This window comes from Corvus moneduloides, chromosome 5 (assembly GCF_009650955.1).
Source record: "Corvus moneduloides isolate bCorMon1 chromosome 5, bCorMon1.pri, whole genome shotgun sequence".
NCBI classification, from domain to species: domain Eukaryota; kingdom Metazoa; phylum Chordata; class Aves; order Passeriformes; family Corvidae; genus Corvus; species Corvus moneduloides.
This window is the reverse complement of record NC_045480.1, coordinates 17,210,560-17,231,431: the sequence shown is the minus strand read 5'-3', so window position 1 is coordinate 17,231,431 and position 20,872 is coordinate 17,210,560. Positions and strand designations below refer to the sequence as shown.

Genomic DNA, 20,872 nt, shown 5'->3' with positions numbered 1-20,872 from the left:
CAGCTCCTTGCACTGTGACAGCTGAAAAAACATTGGACACAGTTCAGGATGTAAACTTAGATAAAAGTTGTGAAAAGGTAGAAATAAGACACTGTGATGTTAGATTGCTGTGATCTTTTCTTAGCTGTGTTTAATCTGGGAAAACTATGGAAGCCATGCTGGCTTAATGCCTATAGGGAAAGTTGCAAGGTGTTGGTCCTTACCAGATTTAACATATATAGTGGCTGAATGCATCATAGCATTTTGTCACTTTTTTTCAGATTCATTAAATAATTACTAAGAAGAAGTGTTAAATTAAAAGAGACAAGTTTGTCTCTTTTTCCTGCTTTTCTCAGTGATTTGATGAGCTAGAAGATTTACTATGTTTTATTTATTTAATTTCTAAAGGTAATGTCTTAGTTCATTCTCTTAATTTATATTGCTAGTAGTAAATTTAAGAGCAAGAAAAAGGGAGACTGTAGTGTAAGAACAGCTAGCTGCTGAAATAATAAAGTATTTGAACTTATGATACATCAAGATTTTCTGGCCCATTTTCTACTTTGGAAAGAAAGAGTGGGTTTTCCCCTTTTAAGATTAAAAAGCTATGAACTTCTTTTAAATATCTACATGGAATACATATTGCAATGATTTTATTGGATATTGGAATAATTATTCAAAGCTGATCTTACTAAAAATAGGCAAAAATATTATTGGTCTTTGTAATATATTGGAGGGACATCACTTATAAAGCAATCATTAGATTGCTCTGGCTTTACATCATGGTTTTTACCATTAAAGGCAAATATTATTTAAGTTTTTCCTAGTCAAAATCAAGAAATTGTACCCTCTATTAGAGATTTTGTTCTCAGACTTTACATATGACATGGGATTTCCACTTGTATTTTTCCATTTCATGTTTCTCTTGCAGTGCATTGACTTCTACACCCAGCTCTACCAAGTAACTCTATCCATAACTTTCCCCCACCAATGATAGCCTTGCCCAAATCTGTTACTGCATGTGTGCAGCCCCCATTGCTTTATGCAGAGCAATCAAGGTTAACTCAGGTCACTAATCTGAACGTTTTAAGCAAAATCCAATGGATTTTGCTTTCTGCAGGCCAGCCTCCTGTAAGCTATTTTGAGAGGTGGTAAGGAATATCAGAGGATAGTAACTGTCCTCCTGGAAGCCATGATGAAAATCTGGGAGTGGCTTACCAGCATCCAAATGAATATTAGACTCTAAGAAAAGGAAGTGTAAGGAAGAAATATAACCATTACTGGGACTCCATCTGTAGACCAACTCATTGCTTTTCAGTCTAAATAGATTGGGTCTTTTTTTAACATTAACATTTCATGATATATAGCATTAAGCAATAGCAGTAAAATTAATGGTATCAAGGATCTTAGTCATAGTAAAGTAAATGGAGTCATTGTGTTGTGGTTTATAGCTCCATCACAAGATGAGAAGTGACCATTTAGATATGTTACTAGCTGAAAATATAACCAGTGACTTCAATTTAATATATTTACTCTCACGATAAAATATAATGCTACAAAATGCTTTGATGAAAAGGAGACAGCATTTATAGTACTTTAAGACTGAAACCTTTAATTTGCAGTTACACATAAGAAAAATAAGGCTTCATGCTCTTGTGAATAGAACACCTCTATAATGTGTAATTTATGATTTAATATCTTTTCTCCCATTCCTATTTCCTGCATTCCTACTTGTACACTTTTTTAAAGCTTAATTCTACCATATATTACGGCTTCTGTAGTTAGGCAAGGAAAAAAAAGGGTGTCAATACTTTCAGTTGTTAGTTTAATTCTTCCTGTCATGTTTTGATAGAACTGTATAGGTAAATGAAGATCACTTTTTTTTTGTCTTTATGGAAAGCAAAAAATTAAACAACAAAACACTGGTTTTGGCAAGGTACTTGGAGAGATAAATAATGTTAAGCAGTTTGTAACCCTACCTGCCAATAGAGTCAGGTCCATTTTTAAGCAGGTAGGAAGGTGAAGATCAGCGATAGCTTTGTGCTATTTTATATTCCTACAGGAGAAATATTATAAGGTTTTATAAAAACCTTTTTTTTTTCTCAAAACCAATAAATTAATGAGGGAAGGTGTATTAAACTCCATAGTAGATTACCTACAGGTACATCAAAAGGAGGGAAAAAAAAAGGCATTATCATGGCCGGTTCACAGCACTTGAGGAACACAAGTTTAGTCACAGCTTTCTTGCAAAAACCTTGCCTCCCCTGGAGATTATCATTCTTATTGTGCTTTGGCATCTACCTGTAAGACTGTAGCAATTCTTCATTTCTTCTGTGCTTGTCTGCTGTGTCTTGGAAGAAAAGTCATAATTAGCCATAGGTTCGGTACACCTACACCTCTGGGAAAAACTATTCACTTTGCTGATACTTGAGGAGGCAGATTCCTGACACGTGTGTTTGTCTGGTCACTGCCAGCCATGGGGTTCCAGTTTGCAGGGCAATGGCAGCTGCCAGCTTTGCAGAACTGCCACCACAAGCTCTGCTTTCCACTTTTCTGCTTTCAGCCCTGAGTAAGTGGAACTGTCACAAAAGTACCTTTAAAAACATCTTTTAAAAAGTGTTTTCATTTTTACATTTTCAGCAACCAATATTAATGAAAGCTATTAATGAAAAGGAGTATGTCTATTCAGGTGGTGATGTTGCATGTACCCAAACACAACTTGTACCAACCTTTTGGGTAATGGCGTACAAGACTGCAGATGTTATGTTTCTGTTGCTGATAAATTAGTCTATTTCAGTTCCACATTGAAGGAAAGCTGGACCTACTTTGCTTACAGCTATTGATTAGATGGCTTAGAGGGAGAAGACATTTAGCCTTGTTTGGAACGAAGAATGAATGAGAGAAAAAAAGAAGAACATAAGGAGAAAGTTCGCATCAAATAAAAGCAAAGTTTCACAAGGAAAAGCTGCCTGCAGAACTGAAATGAATTCAATATTCAGGATGGAGTGTTGAGACAGATTTTCTGACAGAAAAAGTTTAAGCAGCTTCAGGGAGTCCAATCCTGAGCAAAAATCATAGAACAGTGACCTGTGAACATTATACTGTAAGGCTTTATCTATCCACTGTACAAAAAAAAGTACCTATATTATATCTCTTAGTGCCATTACTCCCAGTTCATTCCACTGTTTTCAGTAATGACAACACCTGTTATAATGTAAGTGTACCTGGGGGACTTAGAAGTTGCTGCCAGTTCTCACATAACACAATGAATTTTTTTTAATCTTATCTAAGGAAAGAAAGAAAACTGAGCCCTTGGCAGTAATTGATTTCAACCATGAGGAGGACAGTGCTCTACCAGACAGGATTAAATTTGTTGCAATTGTTCCCCTGCTCATTTTTTGCTGCAATAGAGGTGCTGATTTTCTGCTGTAAATTTCTTCTTAGATGCTAAATTTTAAGGGATTAAAAGAGTAAATCCTTAACCATGAATACACTGCGTGTGACAATGCCAGTACTGCAGACTGCTGCAGATAGGCCAGTGGCTGTTAGTGGTATAAGATACCAGTTCAGTCCTGTGGTCAGTATTCCTGGATTTCACTGTTAATGTTTTCCATGGAAAATACTTAGTTTTGCAAATATTACTGAAGTGAGAAAAAATAAAAAATAATGAGCTTGCTTCTCCTTTTTCTTGCCTCATCCCTGGAAGTGTTCACGGTCAGGTTGGATGGGGCTTTGAGCAACCTGATCTGGTGGAAGGTGTTCCCTTGCCTATGGCAAGGGGGTTGGAACTAGACGATCTTTAGGATCCCTTCCAAAACAAACCACTCTATGGTTCACACTTTGATTCTCAATCTATCTTTTCAATTTTTGTTTTTCAAATCAGCCACAGAATAAGCCTTAAAGAATTTGAGACAGCTTATTTTGGGTTTTTTGCTATAATTACAACGCCCCCCGCCCCAACAAACCAACAACAAACCGAATCCTGGCTTGCTGTTACATATACAATGTTGTGTATTACTTGCCACATGCAACAGGTGGAATCTCGTACCGAGGCGGCTGTTTTACCCGGAGAAACTAACCGAGAAGTTGGCAAGTGCCCCACCGACCCATCCTCCGACTGGAGCCAGCCGCGGCTGGGTGCGGCGAGGGGACTGGTGCGGCGGCTGCCCGTCCCCGCAGCTTCCCAGGGGCAGCGGTGTCGGGCCGGCCCCAGCTCCAGCCCGGGGCGGCCCCGCGGTGCTGTCCCCGAGCCCGGCCCGCCCCGGTTCCCGCGTTGCCCCGGCAACGGCTCCGCGCCTGCCGCGGGCTCCGCCGCCAGCCCGGGAGCGGCTCCCCCCGCCGGGATGAGGCTCCCCCCGCCGGGATGAGGCTCCCCCCGCCGGGATGAGGCTCCCCCCGCCGCGAGGAGCCGCCGGCCGCAGCGCTCGCCTCGCCCGGGGCCCTTTCCCGGGTGACCCCGGGTGTCTCCCGGGCGCCCGGCCCCCGCTGCCCGCATGGCTGTGCCGAGCCGGGCAGTGCCGGCAGGCCGGAGCTGATCCGCCCGCCTCTCCTGGCCTCTGCTGGGGTAGTCGGGATGTGCTCCCTGCCGCTCCCCTCCCACTCGCCCCCTACCCTCGCCTTCCGCGCCTAGTTTAATGGCTTTGCAAAGAAAGCCAGGCAGAAGAACTCTTTCCTCAGTGGCGGTGGTCAGACCATGACCTAACTCACCATGAACTTGGAAGGGCTTGAAATGATAGCGGTGTTGATCGTGATTGTGCTTTTTGTAAAAGTGTTGGAACAGTTTGGGCTGATTGAAGCAGGTTTAGAAGGTAAGGGAGTGATTTTCAGTGGCTCGTCTTTTTTCTGTTCTGGTTATTCTCTTGCAGCGAGGCAGGAGGCACCTGTAAGCTGGATGTAAAGCACTACCTGAGTCACCTTGAGAGCGACGTGCACATCGGTGGCTGTCTGTTGTGGATGTTGGTTGTGGTGGTTTAATTTTGCAGGAAAAATAAACAGGTATCCGGAAAACTGCCGGTATAAACTTAGGTATTAAAGTCTGAATCTCTGATTCCTGTTTTAAATCTGAAAATTTAAAGTAGTGGAGGGTAGAGCAAATTTTAGGAGGATTATAGACAGTCATACTGCCTTCAAACTGTTTTGTAATCAAAATTGTTTTGTAATTTATTCACGCTAATGTCATCTGTAGTAGAATTGTTATAAGATCAAGATATATCTTTTATAGTATTTAAAAACCTGTTGAATGTTTAATTTACTGTTAACATTTTAAACTGTGCTTGAGGAAGAACTGCAATATTCAGATTCAAACTAAGAAACTTGAACATTCACTAAGGGCAATCAAGTGCAAATTTTATTGCTTGATGCTTTGTTTTTCTTAGACAGATCCCCTCCTCTATTAGCAATACTGTTTCTTTAAAAAGCACTAAAAATTTAAACCAAGAAGCTTACTTTATTTTAAACGTGCTTTTTACATGTTGAATAGTGGAATATTGATTATTTTTACCTTATTTCCAAGAGAGCTGTTATTCTTACCATATGAAGAGTTAGACTAAAAAAACACTGCTTGCAGCATGGTCGATAATGTAATGACAATTATTGCATCCCAGTGTTTTATTAGATTACAGTCTTAAGTGGTCTGTTTCTCAAACATTGAAGGTATATTGTATTCTCAAATCTTCCTGTAAGCTGGCATTTGAATACAGTGTACAGACACCTATGAAAAGGAGAACTTTGTTGACTAATTGTGGTTTCATGTGTTACCGTGTAAGAATATAAGCCAAATTTTCTCCCGTGAAAAGGTCTAAGCCAGTCCTGTTTATGTAGCCATTTCAAGAAACATAGTCTTCCTTTCAAGTGATTTTAAAGAAGGAAGTTACTCAGCTGATACTCTCTCTGTGTTGCTGTCTTGTGTGGACTTGCTAGAATCTTGCTACAGAATCTTAAAGCCCTGCAGAGATGACAAAAATGTGTTATCAAGTGTGTTTTTATAAATATTTTAATTGTGTTAGAGTACATTTTATTAAGTTTAAATGACAATGGAGAGATTCCTTTAAATCTATGAACTTCTGATTTTCCTTTTGTGCTGTGTTTAGTATTAAATAAACTAAAGTTAGTTTATCATGTTGATAAATCAACATGATAAATGTTAACATAAAAGTTATTTCTAGCATTGGAGGCTGCAAAGATTGGGAAAAAGAAAATCTATATTTACATTTTAGGTTGTTTGGCATGTTTGGGTGTGCTCTGTCAAGTCTGATTGCCACATCTGTTTGGATTCCCTGGTAAAATACATCATCTGATTGTTGTCTGTACTTGTTGCTATGGCTGGAGAAGCTGATAATGGAAAGACAGTTCAAAATATAGTGAAGATGTCTGTCAGTGGTTGTATTACTTCTGTAGGAAATAAGTTTCTTGTGCAGCTGCCTTTTTTTGTCTTCCCCACTGGCCGAAAGTCTGGCAGTCTGTGTGCACAGTCTTAAAGTTTGTTCTTAGCTAGTGCAGGACAGGTTTCCAGCATGCTAGCTAGAGGAAACCACAGGAAGACATGTATGCCCCATTCTTCTGTGATGTTCCACTTCTGTGGGTGGCATAAAAGGCATGTTACATGGGAATCAAGTAACAGATATAAATAATGGTGTGTGTTCATGGGCCTTAGCTAAATTTCACAGACTGAAGAATTTTTTTTCCTCTTAGTTCAGGATCAATGCAGATTTCTTCCCTGTTTTTTTTTAAACTTGTGATTTAAAGATCTGAACTGATTGCAATAATAATAATAAAAAAATTTTACATTTTTACTAAAGAATTGAAAAAATATCTGATATGTTAATAAGTATCAAGGCTATTCATTTCCACTCAGGAGTGAAAAGTACAGGCATTGTAAAATTGTGCAAATATTAGAGAAGTTTTTGAGTAGAATGTTTAAAAAAAGGAAATTTTACAAGTATAGTCAGACTATGCATGTGCTTTTCCAGAAATCAGTGAGGAAGTTGGTCTCAGCTTTCTGAAAATGTTGGGTCTTATAAAGATATTTGTAGTTTTCTGGGTTTGGGTAGGTTATATCCCTTCTTTCTTTTCCACAGAGGTTAGTATGTCCCAACAAAATCTATCTATTTGCTTCATGCAATTTAAGAGTTTATAGTTTATAAAACACATCCTTTATCTACCTGGAGATCAGAGTCAGTAATTGTCTTTAACACAGTGCACGCAGTGCAGGATGCTAAAACTCATTCTGAAGCTTTGGTAGAGATTGAGGTTTCAGAATCCTATTGTGTCCCTCTCATGGTAACAAAAGCCTGAAGATAACTTATCTTTCGCTGGATTGTCATGATTCTGAACTTTGTGAAACACCACATTAATTTGAAAGAATCGGATGCAACGATGTAAATCAAGAGCACCCTGTTCCGTGTCATAATTACCATAAATGCAAGAAATACTCTGCTTCCTTCAGACTCTTCACTGCAAATTATGTGTATGATAATAATAGTTTGCAATTATTTAATTCTTTTTGAAAATAATGTATTTTCAGAGTAAACATTGTATATACTTGCTTATACTTATGCTGCACTCACTCAGATAAGAGTATGCTTTCTATGGTTTTGTCCTATTGCCTTCAACTGCTGAATGATTCTGTTGTTGTAAGAAAGTATTTTCAAATAGATGTTTTTAATATTGTATGAAAGCTCTGAAAGTGATAAGTAGCAGAATAGATTTATACACTTTAGTAGATTGTGGGTTGCAGAGACTTTATCTCTCAGTTAAATATTATTTTATGATGTATTGCACTCACTTAGATTGCAGTATGCTTTCTGTGGTTTTGCCCAGTTCCCTTTAACTGCTGAGTGGTTTTACTGTTGTTATAAAAGATTTTTCAAATAGGTGTTTTCAATATTGTATGATAGCTCCTAAAGTGATGAGTAGCAGAATAGATTTATTCATTCTCATGGGTTGTGGATTGCACAGGCGTTGTCCCTAAGTTAAATATTTAACTCTCCATAGATTAGGTTATGTCCTCCTTGATAAACTTTACTTTTTTTTTAAAACAGTAGTTTATTAGATGTAGAGAGTAATGCATTGATACCTAATCAGGAAAGTTTGTTCCTAGATACACCTCGGTATCAATTTAAAATTATTTCTTCTTGTATGGCAAGTTTTTCCTGAAGTCATTCATAAGTAGGATGAGATACAAGAACTGAGTAGTTATATGTACAAGAGGTTACCATCTTAAGATTATGCCATACTCAGGATATTGATTTATATGATCTCAGTATATTTTTAGTACTTTTCTGAAAAGTACTTTGTGATCTTCATATATAAGGATCATATTAACTTGAAATGGAAAAAGTTTTCTTTGTGAATATCTTCTTTGTATGAAAGTTTTTCTGGGTAAGGTGTTGGAGACAGAGAGGTTGAAGCATCATGAAATCAACCTAAGTTTAAATGGCTTTGTCCTGAAGTTTCTTGGGAAACCTGGATTGCTTTTCAAAAGCTAAATCACTTATTAATTAAATAAACTGAAAAATAGACCCCTCTTCATCAAGGTATGCACTGAAACCTACACCATTAGGAATAAGGTTCAGAGAAGAAATCTGAATTATACGACTGATCAAAAATATTTAAATAGGAATACCCTGCTTCTTAGGAAATACTCTTACAGTAGTTAGAACATCTAATAGAGAAACATGACTTGGAAGGAGCCATATAGATTACTGTAAAATGTGGGTTCCATATCTCTGTTACTGGTATCTGTCTAAAATCCTTGTTTAGGAGTCCTGACAGTGGCAGCAGTAGAACTTTACAGCTAAAATTGTAATAGTTGAGCTAAATTACTGAAACACTTAATTCCTCCAAAATGTCAAAGCAGCTTCTAATCCCATTTTAGTAATCTTGGCTGTTAACAACTTCCCATTCATCAGCTGGAAAAAAGAGCAAAACCACAGACACAGTGGTAGTTGCTTGTGATATTTACAACAGTTTTTGACAAGGATATGACTGGATATGATTGGAAACGAAGTGGAAGTTACTTGTGGTTGCTCTGAAACTAGCAGCCTGTGGAGCTGTTTTTCCATCCAGACTATGATCTGCTGGGAATGTCAACATTTCCACAGTGATGTCCCTCCTCACAATGTTCTTCATGGATGGAAAAGGAGTAATACCACAGAATTACAGAATGTTTGGGTTGGAAGGGACCTCTGGAGATCATCTGGTCCCAATCCCCTGCTAAAGCAGGTTCATGTAGAGCAATGCAAGGGATTGCACCCAGGCATGCTTTGAACACTTCCAGTGAAGGAGACTCCATGAACTCTCTGAGCAGCCTCTGCCAAGCTTTTCCTCGATATTCATTTCTGAAGATTCATAATGATGAGCATTTCATCCTACAGATAGCATGTAATAAACAAAGGGGCTTTTATGCCATTTTTCTTTTCTTAGATTTGGTCTGCGTGTCAAAGAGGGTTATGCACAGAATTGTGAAGTATGGAAGCAAGCAGTTTGTGAAATGATTAGGCAGAGATGACAGTGGACAAAAGACAAAAATATGATAGAAATTTTAATATTAATAATTTCAGGCTTTCCTTAGAAGTAATTTGTTCAATTAATTCTTCATAAATTACAAGGTAAATTGAATCTAAACAGCTGTTGAAACAACTCCTCATATGTGGGTGAGTGAGCAGTCGATTAACACAGAACTCCAGTTTTCTTGATTAAATATTTAGCTCAAACAGCACTAGTAAGTCATTTGTAGACAGCAGAATTTATTGTAGTTGATTTGGAGTTATGCACATGTGGACATCTCATCAGGTTGTGCATCCTGCATGACTGGTCAGCAAGCCACTACTGGGCAGAATGAATAAGAGGAAAACTCCTCCCATTTTTCATACTAGAAGCTCCAATTTATGGATGCAGTTTAAAAAAAACCAGAAATAGTCAGGTGAGAAAAGCAGCTTGCTAGCCATGAGAATTTGTGATAGGTACCTTCACCCTTTAGATGCCTGCTTTAAGCAGTCTGTCATCTCTGAGTCATCTTCTGAAGGCTGGTCCATTGTTGCTGAAAAACTTGGTGTTTCCAGGCTGGTGTCTGCTGAAGAGTGTCTTTTCTGAACACTTACTGTCACTCTCAATAGTAATGTGTGTGTCTGGTGTTCTACGTCTACAGAGACTGAAGTTGATGAATACTGTAATTGAAAGGATGCCAAAAGAAATATATGGATAGAGTCCTACACTCTGAGTTATTAATACAATGCTTTTTTGCAAACTTACTAGTTTATAATTAACATTTAAAAAAATGTATTAGTTTCCTATGCAAGTTTTAAATGCATCAATTCATTTGCTTCTTCCCCTTTTTCCCATATATTCACTATTACTCTCACATTTATAAGCAATGTAGCTACTATAACACAGAAGAAAAATGAGTTTTTAACTACAGCTTCTCATTTTATTGGAGGCTTGCAACATTTTGGCTATCTAATTCATCTTCCTACAGAATTCATAATTTTTTATTGTATTTTTCTGGCTGATTTAACCATCAGCCACCTTCACTCAAAATATTCCTCAGCTTTAGAACATCTGTCTTTTTGGCATACAAATAATTTTACATATTCTTAAGGTTTAGAGAAGTTCTTGTGTTTTAGCCATTGTTATTTTTTTTTTTTTAATAGGAGAGTTCTTCCTTTAGTTATCTGACCTATTTCTCTGGTGATTAATTGTTCAGCACCTGGTAGAAAGTTCAGTTCAGCCAGACTGAATGCTGCCTAGATCTAATGAGGTAGATGATTTAATCTGACACAACAACTCTGTTTTCCCTTTCTGCAGTCATTTTTTTCCAGTGGTCTCTCTAGAGGTATGTGGTTCTCCAGGCACATTTTCTTTGTTGGATCAATGGTCAAAAAAAATTCTTCTCTAAACAGACAAAATTTCAATCATCTGGAGTTGACTACAACAGCTACTTTCTTATTGTTGATAATGGGAGATAGTGATAGAAAAGGAGAGTAGATCAGGTAATATATGTTCATTAATCAGGTATTTATTTATCAGTAGTTATATCAGAGTTATTGTAGGGAATACTGCTACTTTTACACAGAAGAAATATGAGTTTTACTCTCATTACTAAAACCAAATTCTAATACAGAAAATAAAACCAACATCTGAAACAGAAAAGAAAAAGGGTTACCAGAGAAGTGAGTTGTTTAGGACTTTAAGGAAGATACCTTTATTGGACATAAACATTATGATATTATATCAATAACACTCAGGAATTGCTGTAGGTACATCAGAACAGACTCTTGTACATCCACAGTTTGATCTATTCTTTTGGTACTAGAAGCTCATACTCAGCATTTTTCTAACTGTGTCTCTACAAAGTGATGGGATGTCTCTAGGTAATCAGAAATGACAGTTTCTGCTGGTGGAAAAAATCGTCTATCTACAGCCACTTTTTGCCTGTGTCTGAGGAACTTTCAGGAACAGTGTGTGAGTTTCTCTGATGGTGACAGCATGCTTAACAGTTGCACTTAAAAAGCAGGCATAGATTTATCTTGTTTAGTGATCCTGATATTTCTGGAAAGCCAAAATTTCTGCTGATAATCCATAATATTCAAGTGCAGTGAGTGTTATACCCCTTGGAGAGTAAGATCATATTCTTCTCTATAGAAGGGTGTAGTCGGTCCTCTTGGAAAGTAATTTATCATCTCAGTAAAGTCCTTGACTATTTTTTCATTAGAAAGAACTTTTTTTTCCACACTGAGTCAAATTTTATTTAGCCTTAGCATATACATGTCACATTTTGAAATTATATTAATATGCCATCTAAGTTACCTCCTTTGAAGTCCGAGATTTAAATTTATATCTGCAAGACAGTGAGAGTATCTGTACCTTCAAATATCAAGTTAGCCACTGAACACCTAGTAAGATCCCAGGGATAGAAGGTCCATCAGATGTCTGCCTTGCTTCACTTGTAACTTGCAGCTGGTGATAAAAGGAATTATGCACAGTTTGCATTTTCTAATTTTTTAAGACATTCAGACAAAAATTACTATGTTCTTTAGGTATATTTATTCAACGTCAATGTAAATTGTGTTAGTTTCCCGCTTACTCATTACAGAGCTCAGAGTTCACATTCTGGCCAATTTTATGGTTAGATAAGTAGTCTCAGATAAATCAGGTTACTAGAACAGGAGCAATTGTTCTCAGAAGTAAAGAGGTGTAATGTAAGGCAGAATAGGATGCTGAAACTGGTGCTTTGCAAGTTGACAATTAAGATATGACAAAGTGTAGATCACTTGCTCACAATCAAAATTGATTTAATAGTTCAGAAATAATAAAGAAGTAATTAAAACAGGGAAGTATTCTCAATCAACTCAGATGCTGACCCAGTCAATGAGAACTGGCTCACCTTTGAGTTAGGATTGCAAAAAATGTAATAATCTGTTAAAAGTTATACTTAAAATGCTAGTAATTTTTCTATTTGCTTCCTTACCATTATCTTACAGGACAATTATAAGAAGCTCACTTTCTGAATTCTAGAATTTTTGGACTGAGCCAAAAGTTGACAGACCCAAAACATTTCTATTTAAAAGGTAAATCTCATTGTAAAAACCCAAGCTAAACATTCATCGCAAATTCCTTTGACAAGCTGGCCCAGCATGTAATTACTTTCAATTCCACAAAAGTACCTGGTTCAGGTTTTTGTTGCTGTTTAGCCTAAGAGCTACCTATATAATACCTTTACCTATTTTTTGCTAGATTTAACATACTATGCAGCATCCAATTTCATTATTCTTTGTAGACTAACTTAATCTCTGTTTAGGAACCTCACTTTTTTCTTTCAGAAACTGAGTAAAACTACTTCAGCACTTGTACCATTTGTTTTCTAGATGCAAAATAAGTGTTGTGGTTCTTTTCTGAACCTTTTTCAGTTTTTAATAATCTTCTTAGGATATTGATACTCAAACTGGACAGAGGACTCAAAATTGGTCTGACAGATCAGAAGTAAGACATAATATGCCTGCCTTGCCCATACTTGATACCTTACCATTGATACAGCTGAGCAATAATTAGCTCATCTCATACTTTTTTTTGCAAAATAAAGATAATCACATCAATGATTCTACACAGAAATAAAAATATAGTGAAATTCTTTCTTTTTTTGTGTGTGTGTGTTTTTTGTGGTTTTTTTTTGTTTGGTTGGTTTTGGGGTTTTGTTTTGGTTTGTTTGTTTGTTTGTTTTTGTTAAAAGAACTCATTAGAAAATCTTTGGTAATTTTATTTTTTAATTTTAAATAACCATACTAAAGATTTGACCTTCTGCTCTGAGGTCTGATATGGATTATTACAAGTGTACCACCTCCTGTGGTTTTGTTCATCCTTAATTTGCCTACCATAAATAAAGAAATAATGTGTTGGATTAGGAGTTCTGCTGCAGAACTGTTTTTTGGGTTTGGGGTTATCATACTAAGTTTTAGAAGAAATTATCTGCAGTTACTTATCTTTATGAATATAGGTGAGTATAAAGAGGTACACTTTTTTTTCATCTTTGGAAGATCTCCCTTCCTCCCATTTTTGTCTTTTGTTCCTTCTTAAAGAAGTAGTAATCTGGGGATTTTCCTTCTGGTTATAAACCTGGATGTTCACAACTCTTATTTTATAGAGAGAGATTTTGCTGTCATGAAAAATTATAAAATGTAACTTTTTATTCACAGAGTTTTATTTTTCTAAATCTCTGTAGTGAATATTTATCGAAGTGGTAAAGTATCTAATTAATTCAATATTGGTTTATTTTCTATATTCACTAACACTTTTAGACATCTCTTTGTTATGTGGATGCATAGAATAAGGAAGTGTAGGACTGGATTCCCAAGTACCATGTTCAACATGTTGTACTATTGGTATCACTATTTGGACCAAAGCAGATTCCTTTTTTTTTCTTGTGGGTGGAGGGATTTTCTATTATAATTGAAGAGCAATAATGAAACTCTTTTGTTATTTTTCTAGTAAGTGTTTTCTGTTGTTTAAAATATGATGGACTCAGTAACCAAGTACATGGCTATTTGGATCCAGTTGAAGGTGATTACAGTCTTGACCTCAGCCTGTTTCTTGAAAGTGAGCTGTAATTGGCAAGTAATGCAAGACCTTGAGCAGTGCCCTTGCTGGGAAGATGAAAGGTGAAAATCATCCCCCTTCATCCATCAGATAGCTTGTCAGTTCCAGGTCTTTTCTTAAATGATCACTGAAGGGAATGATTACCTCGCTCCGAGTCAACCACCTGACCTGCTTTGGACTCATATATTTTTCAGCAGCAGACATGGCTGTGAGTGGCCATCCTAGTTCGTGGCAAAATTCAACAGGTAGTGAATCAATCTCGTCTGCAGCTTTTTAGTGCCATACTTTTAAGGACAGATCACTGTTACTGAGTCCTTGTGCTCATGGAAGAAATATGTCTCATTTTTAGTCCTGTGACATCTTGCTTTGAGGTTAGAGAAAGTGTGTTCAATATGCCACAAATGAAAGCGTGTGCTTTGGTATTTCTCCACGCTGTGCTAGTTTTCTCCAGGGGAGATTCTCCAACTAGGAAGTAGTTAATATTCCCAGTAGGAACCAAGTGGGAGGACACTTCAAGAGGAAGCAGGCATTTACAGCAGACACTCTCAGGTGTCAAACAGCCTCCACCTTGAGCCTAAAGAGGACCAATATTTTATTTATATTATTTATTAACTGATAGTTAAAGGTTCTTTTCTTGAAGAATGAATTTTTTTTAATATATGAACTTCTTTTCTAACATACTATATGTTGTAATATAAGTTTAGGAAATATGTTCTAATGTAAATTTAGGAAACACCTTCAGTTTATGGTGTGTCTGATCATTTGAGTCTTTCATGTCACCAAGCACCTTCACCAGTGTTCTGGTAGTGTGACTCAGATGGAAACAGTTAACCATTTCCTGGTGAAGGGCAAAAGGAGTTCCGTATGTTATTATTAGTATAATATTGCTAATAAGATTGTTTCATGAACTTTCCAACAGCTAGATCCCATCTTTCTTGGGACAGCTTTCAAATGCTGAAAGATCCTAAAACATTGAGGGATATCTAGGTGGTAATGGCTTAGCTAGTTTTATAGTATCAGAGAATCATTAAGATTGAAAAAACCTCCAAGATTGTTGAGTCCAATCTTTGACTGAATACCACCATATCAACTAAACCATAGTACTAAATGCCTGCCACATCCAGTTGTTTTTTGAACGCTTCCAGTGACGATGACTCTACCACTCCCCTGGGCAGCCTGTTCCAATCTTTGACAAGCCTTTCAGTGAAGAAATTCTTTCTTGTGGCATTGTACTGCAGCATATTCTAAGGTTATGCTGTATACCCTGTGCTGAATTTGTGTCCTGACAATCACTTCAAAAAGGATGGAAAGTTGTTTAGCAGCAAATGAAAGGTACAAGTAAGCAAATAAAGTTTTTATTCCTCAAACATATGAAGTTGTAATTGAGCTTCAGCTAGAGATCTCCCAAAGTGTAACAAGCAGGTGGATTTAGGGACTCAGCTTACTAAATTACCGTCCAGTATTCATCCATTAGTCTGTTGCTGTCTCTTTAATGTGGCAAAGACATTAACATTGTAGATAATGATGCCCATGATTCATTTGGGAATACTCTTATCTGCATCCCAAACAGTTACATTTGGCATAATGGCTTTGTATGCTTACTGCTCAGAGCAACTAAGTAACTTGGACATGAGATATGCCTTTGCAAATTCCAGTCTCCTCTGAGCCTCCTCTGTGTTTTATTGTCTACTGCAATATACAGTTGTTTTGTTTAGATCTATGGGCATTGATGTTTTTCCTGTGCTTTCCTTTGAAATCCTAGCTCTATAGCATAAATCTTGATGGACTTTACCTTACATCACATCCATACTGGCTGCCCAGTTTACCAGTTTTCAAATCCCACAGTCCTCAATTCAACTCACATTGGCTACAGCCTTTTGCACACTGGATATGGCTAAAGCACAAATCATTTTCTAATACAGAGTTTAATTAGTTTTTTTCTGAGATGACATCAAATGCTTTTATCTGCTGTAACTTTGCAGCCACAGTCTCATGAATATGATCACTGGACATCTTAGAGACGTAACAGTCTTTTTTGTTGATTCACCTTGTGTTTACCTCTTAACATTTATTTTGGGCAATGATTGCCAAGAATTTGGCAATAACTGCTTGGTAACAGGAATACAGCCCACAGTTTGTCATCTGGGAGCAACTGCCTGTAGAACAAACACTGGTGATGGAGTGCATAGGCAGAACAGGTTTCCTTTTGACAGTCTGCTTATCGGACTTGACTGGAAAAAGCATAACTTTCAAGCCACTCCAAGCAAGTCAGTTCGGCTTTCAATGAGCGAAACGGTTATACTCAAAACTAATATTTGTGTCATTCCAAAGAACCCTCTTGGCTGGGAGCCTGTCTCTGGCAATGGTGTACAGAGCTCAGAGAAGTGGTGTATGCTAGTCTTACCAATTCTCCAGGTTTGTCTTAAGTGTTGGGGTTACATTTGCTGCCTTCCATTTGTGTGGCATAAGAAACATGCTATAGACAGTATTGATTTTGTAATGTTGTACTAGGGTTCCCAGTACATTGTCAACTAAAGGGATATAATCCTGCTTGCTATAATCTGCTACAAATCAGTTTTTCTATTGTTATAGTACCTTTTTTACTGAGGTGCCGTTGAATCTGAATTCAATGTGCTTTCCTTGAATATTCAATCTCTGACTCATCTGTTTTGAGTAGCTAGTTCAGCATAGGATATATTTTAACTTCTTTGATTCTGAATTATTGTAACCATTTGTAATCATGTTCTGTTTAAAATGTGCAATGTATTCTTTTCTGTCAGTACAAAGCAGCAGTGAGGTAATACCAGGAAAGCATGGTGCTGATGTGAGAAACCAAACGTGGAGATGAAACTGCCAAGGTAAGCCAGGCCATGAGGTCTCTGCTTTCCATTCCTCACCAAAGCCTGCTGCTGTCCAGCAGCAATGCTGCAGTACACAGTCAGCTCATCTACACCTGGCTAGAAAGTATATTTCATCTCTGGATTAGACCTTCTTCAGCTATATTTTTGGACAGTATTTTACAACAGCAGCAGTAGGGTTATTTGTTGTCAGTATTTACACTGGGATTAATTATTTTTTGTTGGACCGCTTGGAACTGTTCTCCAAAGCAGAATCTGAGAGGAATTTATAACTGTCCATTCTTTTCTAGTGTAGAAGTGTATACAGTTCACATGTTGGCTTTTTGGAATCTTTAGTAGATCACCTAGGACAGTGAGACTAAAGCAGCTGCGATAGTCAATTATTTCTCAAAGGAAGCATTTTCTTTATGATGGGAGTAAATAATGATAATTTTGTCCCCAAAAGAATTTGTATCAGCAAATTCTGACATTGGGGTTTCCCAACGAGTTGTTGTGCACCATAACAGGATCGGCTGTGCTTTTGAATGTAACAGGCATACACATAGAAACTCTTTGGAAAATTTCCTCTTTTTTTATGTTTCCCTCTGATTACAACCCTTTAGCTACGTAGCTATTTTCTTTAAAGGTGCTCAAAGGCAGGGCTTTGAATTAAACAAGTTAATAGAGCCAAATTGGAGATCCTGGGAAGACTGTAGAAGAGGGTAGTCTTAGGAGCAACAGATACCTAGCAGCTCTGATTTAGTACCATCAATAAAAGAAGTTAAGACAGGACTTCCCCTAGTATTTCATGGACTCTGTGTAGCCTTTCTGACAAATACATCTCCACTGAGGTTCTGTTCCTGGCAGTTCTATTTCAGGAAGAAGGAACGTATATGAGAATGTGAAAAGGCTACCAAAAATTAGGTGGAAACGATTATAACTTTGGAGTTACTAGTTTGTTTTCAGCCTTCAGCTTTCTAATTAAAATCTCAACACATGTGACTGTTATTTAAAGCTAATGCAGATTTCATAGATTTCATAGTAAATTTTACAGAATAAAAACTGGTAGGGGCTCCACTGTGAGGAGCAGTATTTTAATTCCAGGATATCTATATAGTGGTAATTGCTCAGTCTTTGCAAGTAAAAGGAGAGTTTTTTCCTTTTATGCCTTGCAAGGGATATATAATGGATGATAAAGAGATTGCTTTATAAAGGAGTCTCCTTTAGAGCCTAACATGTAATTATCCATTACAGATATTGAAATGCAATTGCTGGGCTGCATATGTCAGTCCTCCTCTGTTACCCAACAATCACATTTGGTTTTTAATTGCTAATTTTCTTCTGTCTTCTCTTGGCACAACCGTTATATTTCTTGTTGTCATTATCTGATTTTGGCCTGTTTTCTACCTTAAAGCACAGATAATTTTTTCAGCAGTTTAGTCTAACTGATGATTAGCATTTTTCTCATGTATACAGCTTTATGAAGATTCAGCAAGCTTGTACAGCAAAATAGGTTGTAGCCTGTCTCTTATTTTCATGGCCATTTTAACTGAAAAGACATCTCTGGCTTTCTAGACCCCTTCCAGAAGCAGTTTCTAAAGTGCAGCAAAATTTTAGTTCTAAATAATACATTGGCATTTTCAGATAAAAATGTATATTTTGGACTTACTGTATGTAATTAAAACAAGCACAGCATTTTTTCTTCTTTCTTAAGTGTATCTATTCTAGGTTGCAGAAAATATTGCCATGTTCCCAGTAGCATTGATAGCACTGTTCTGAAGCTGGGAATAATTTCAGTATTTGTTCATATCAACCTGGAATTACTTTGTGTAGCTGTGGACAGTATGGAGAGAGGAAAGTAAGAAGCTGGGAGGTAGAAAATCAGACATTTCACTATCTTTAATTTTCTGTGACTAAATGCATATTTTGTAAGTAAAAAGCAAAATCAGGCAAAATCCTTTGGTAAATTTATCCTGATACTCAGTATATCCTGGGATTATTTTCCCACTCTGCTTTAATAGTGACTCTAAGTTTAAAACTAAAGGCAATATAACCAGTTTGAGATTGCATCTGAAAGGAGAAAAGCATGTGGTTTAACATGACAGCATGATATACTGGGATGGCAAAATGCGTATTAGGGAAAATTATCTTTGGTAAGCACAAGTGTTTGTACCTGTCTTGTCTGAACAGAATAAATATAGACAGAAGAGACCTGATCATATAAAAGAATTGCAGAAACAGTCCCACAGTTCAAATGCATACCTGCTATTTCTTTACACAGTAGGTCACCTTTGTCAGCACAGAAAGATTTCTGAATGTTATGGATAATATTTTCCTTTGTTTGCTAATCTTATACATTCATAACTGATTTATAGACAAATATATATTTCAGTGCAAATAAAAGAAAAAATTCTACTTAGGATGCTAGAGTTTCTTCAGAATTACCTTTTTCCTATGAAGCCTTTCAGTATTCACTTGAGGAAATAAGTGATGTTCCTAATATAGACATTTTGTAGTTATTAGGTAGGAGGTACACATTACTGACTGCTAAAGCTGTTCAATAAACTATTTGTCAAACTGTGTTCTTCATACATAGATTCCTAATTTTTAAGATGTGTATTTACTATTGTAGTGTCTGCATATGCTAAATGAAATATATTTCATTAAAAGACAGAGTAAAATATTATTATAGTTCATGTCAATTTGACACTTTGATTTTTATTCCAGAAATAATATAGTTACTATTTTGGAGCCATAGTCTGCAGCAGAAACTATTTTATTGAGTCCAGAAGACATATTAAGTCTCAGGGGCCATTGAGTCATATAAAGAAAAACCTGCATCATTAATTGCTGTTACGCAGTTCTCCGTGGGTCTTTTATGTGGGATATTTTACTCAATAATTCAGACAGTGCAGCTTAAGGCTTAACTCAGTGTATCTTTCATATGGGTTTGGATAAAGCTGAAGGAAATTGTTACTGAAAACTGGAAACATGCAAAGAAATTCAAAGTGCTTCTTTTATTTGAAGGAAGTTGCTGTTTTGGAAAGGAATGTCAGCACACAAGGAAAAGGAAGAAAGGAAAAGGTGACTATAGGAAGACAATGCTTGTTGTGCCCTTTTCAATTCAAAAGCTATAAATATTAGAAAGAATTGAACAAGAGTTAGTAATACCTTGCTGACAGGCTATCTACTTTGCTATTTTTAGATAGTTTAGCCAGGAGCTCTAAATGCATATGTACCTAGATGGTCCTAACAAATGGAACCCTATCAGTTTCAAGAGTGTTTCAAGAACACTAAATATTACCTCGGAAGGTGAAACTTAATTATGTTTATTAAGTTTTCCTGAATTTTTCCTCATTCAGATTATTTTTGGGGGAAAAGTTGTCCAAAGGTCAAATTTTTTTTTAGGGATTTTATTATTCAAAAAATCTGAGTTCAGTCATCCACATATGGATCTGCAATAAAGTGCAGTAACAAAATGTGTAACTATTTGTTGTTAGCTTTTTTCTTTTTAATTTTGAGTGTAGAATAAGGATAGAATTGAAGATTTTAAATTGGTGGCAAAGTCAACTTTATGTAATATTGAATAATGGGTGTAATACAAAACAAAGAAAAATGTAACAAGGTCTTGAAGGGAAAACATAAGCTATTCGAATTCCTGTGTAGGTTAATAAGTAAGGCTTTAAAAGAACATCCTAATAATAAATGGCTCAGAATTCAGTTTATTAAAAACTGAATTATTAAAATCTGGATGTTTTATTTTATTTTCCCTCCTTATTAAAAAGTGTATGAAATTATGCCTGCATGTGTTTGCCTCTCTTTAAAGTTAGGAATAGATAAGGCACATTCCATTTTACTTACTTAGATTTAATTTGGTGTGGTTTTTCTGTGGTGTTCCAATTTCTGATACGCAAGTTTCCGTTAAAGATTTCTACACTAGCCCCTCTTATTTTAATGCTGAACTCACTTTA

At 36.6% G+C, this 20,872-nt stretch overlaps 1 protein-coding gene across 7 annotated transcripts in view; it reads left to right on the top strand.

The window, feature by feature from the left end:
• The window catches only part of KCNIP4 (potassium voltage-gated channel interacting protein 4), a 401,922-nt gene that overhangs the window by 212,691 nt on the left and 168,359 nt on the right, over positions 1-20,872 (top strand). Inside the window, exon 1 of one of the 7 annotated variants that reach the window (XM_032108712.1) lies at positions 4,477-4,784. The exons of the other annotated variants lie outside the window; for them this stretch is intronic. Within the exon in view, the coding sequence (XP_031964603.1) occupies positions 4,685-4,784 (100 nt within the window). The 5' untranslated portion in view covers positions 4,477-4,684. Of the gene's footprint in view, positions 1-4,476; positions 4,785-20,872 lie in introns of those variants that run through there. 7 annotated transcript variants of the gene reach the window in all.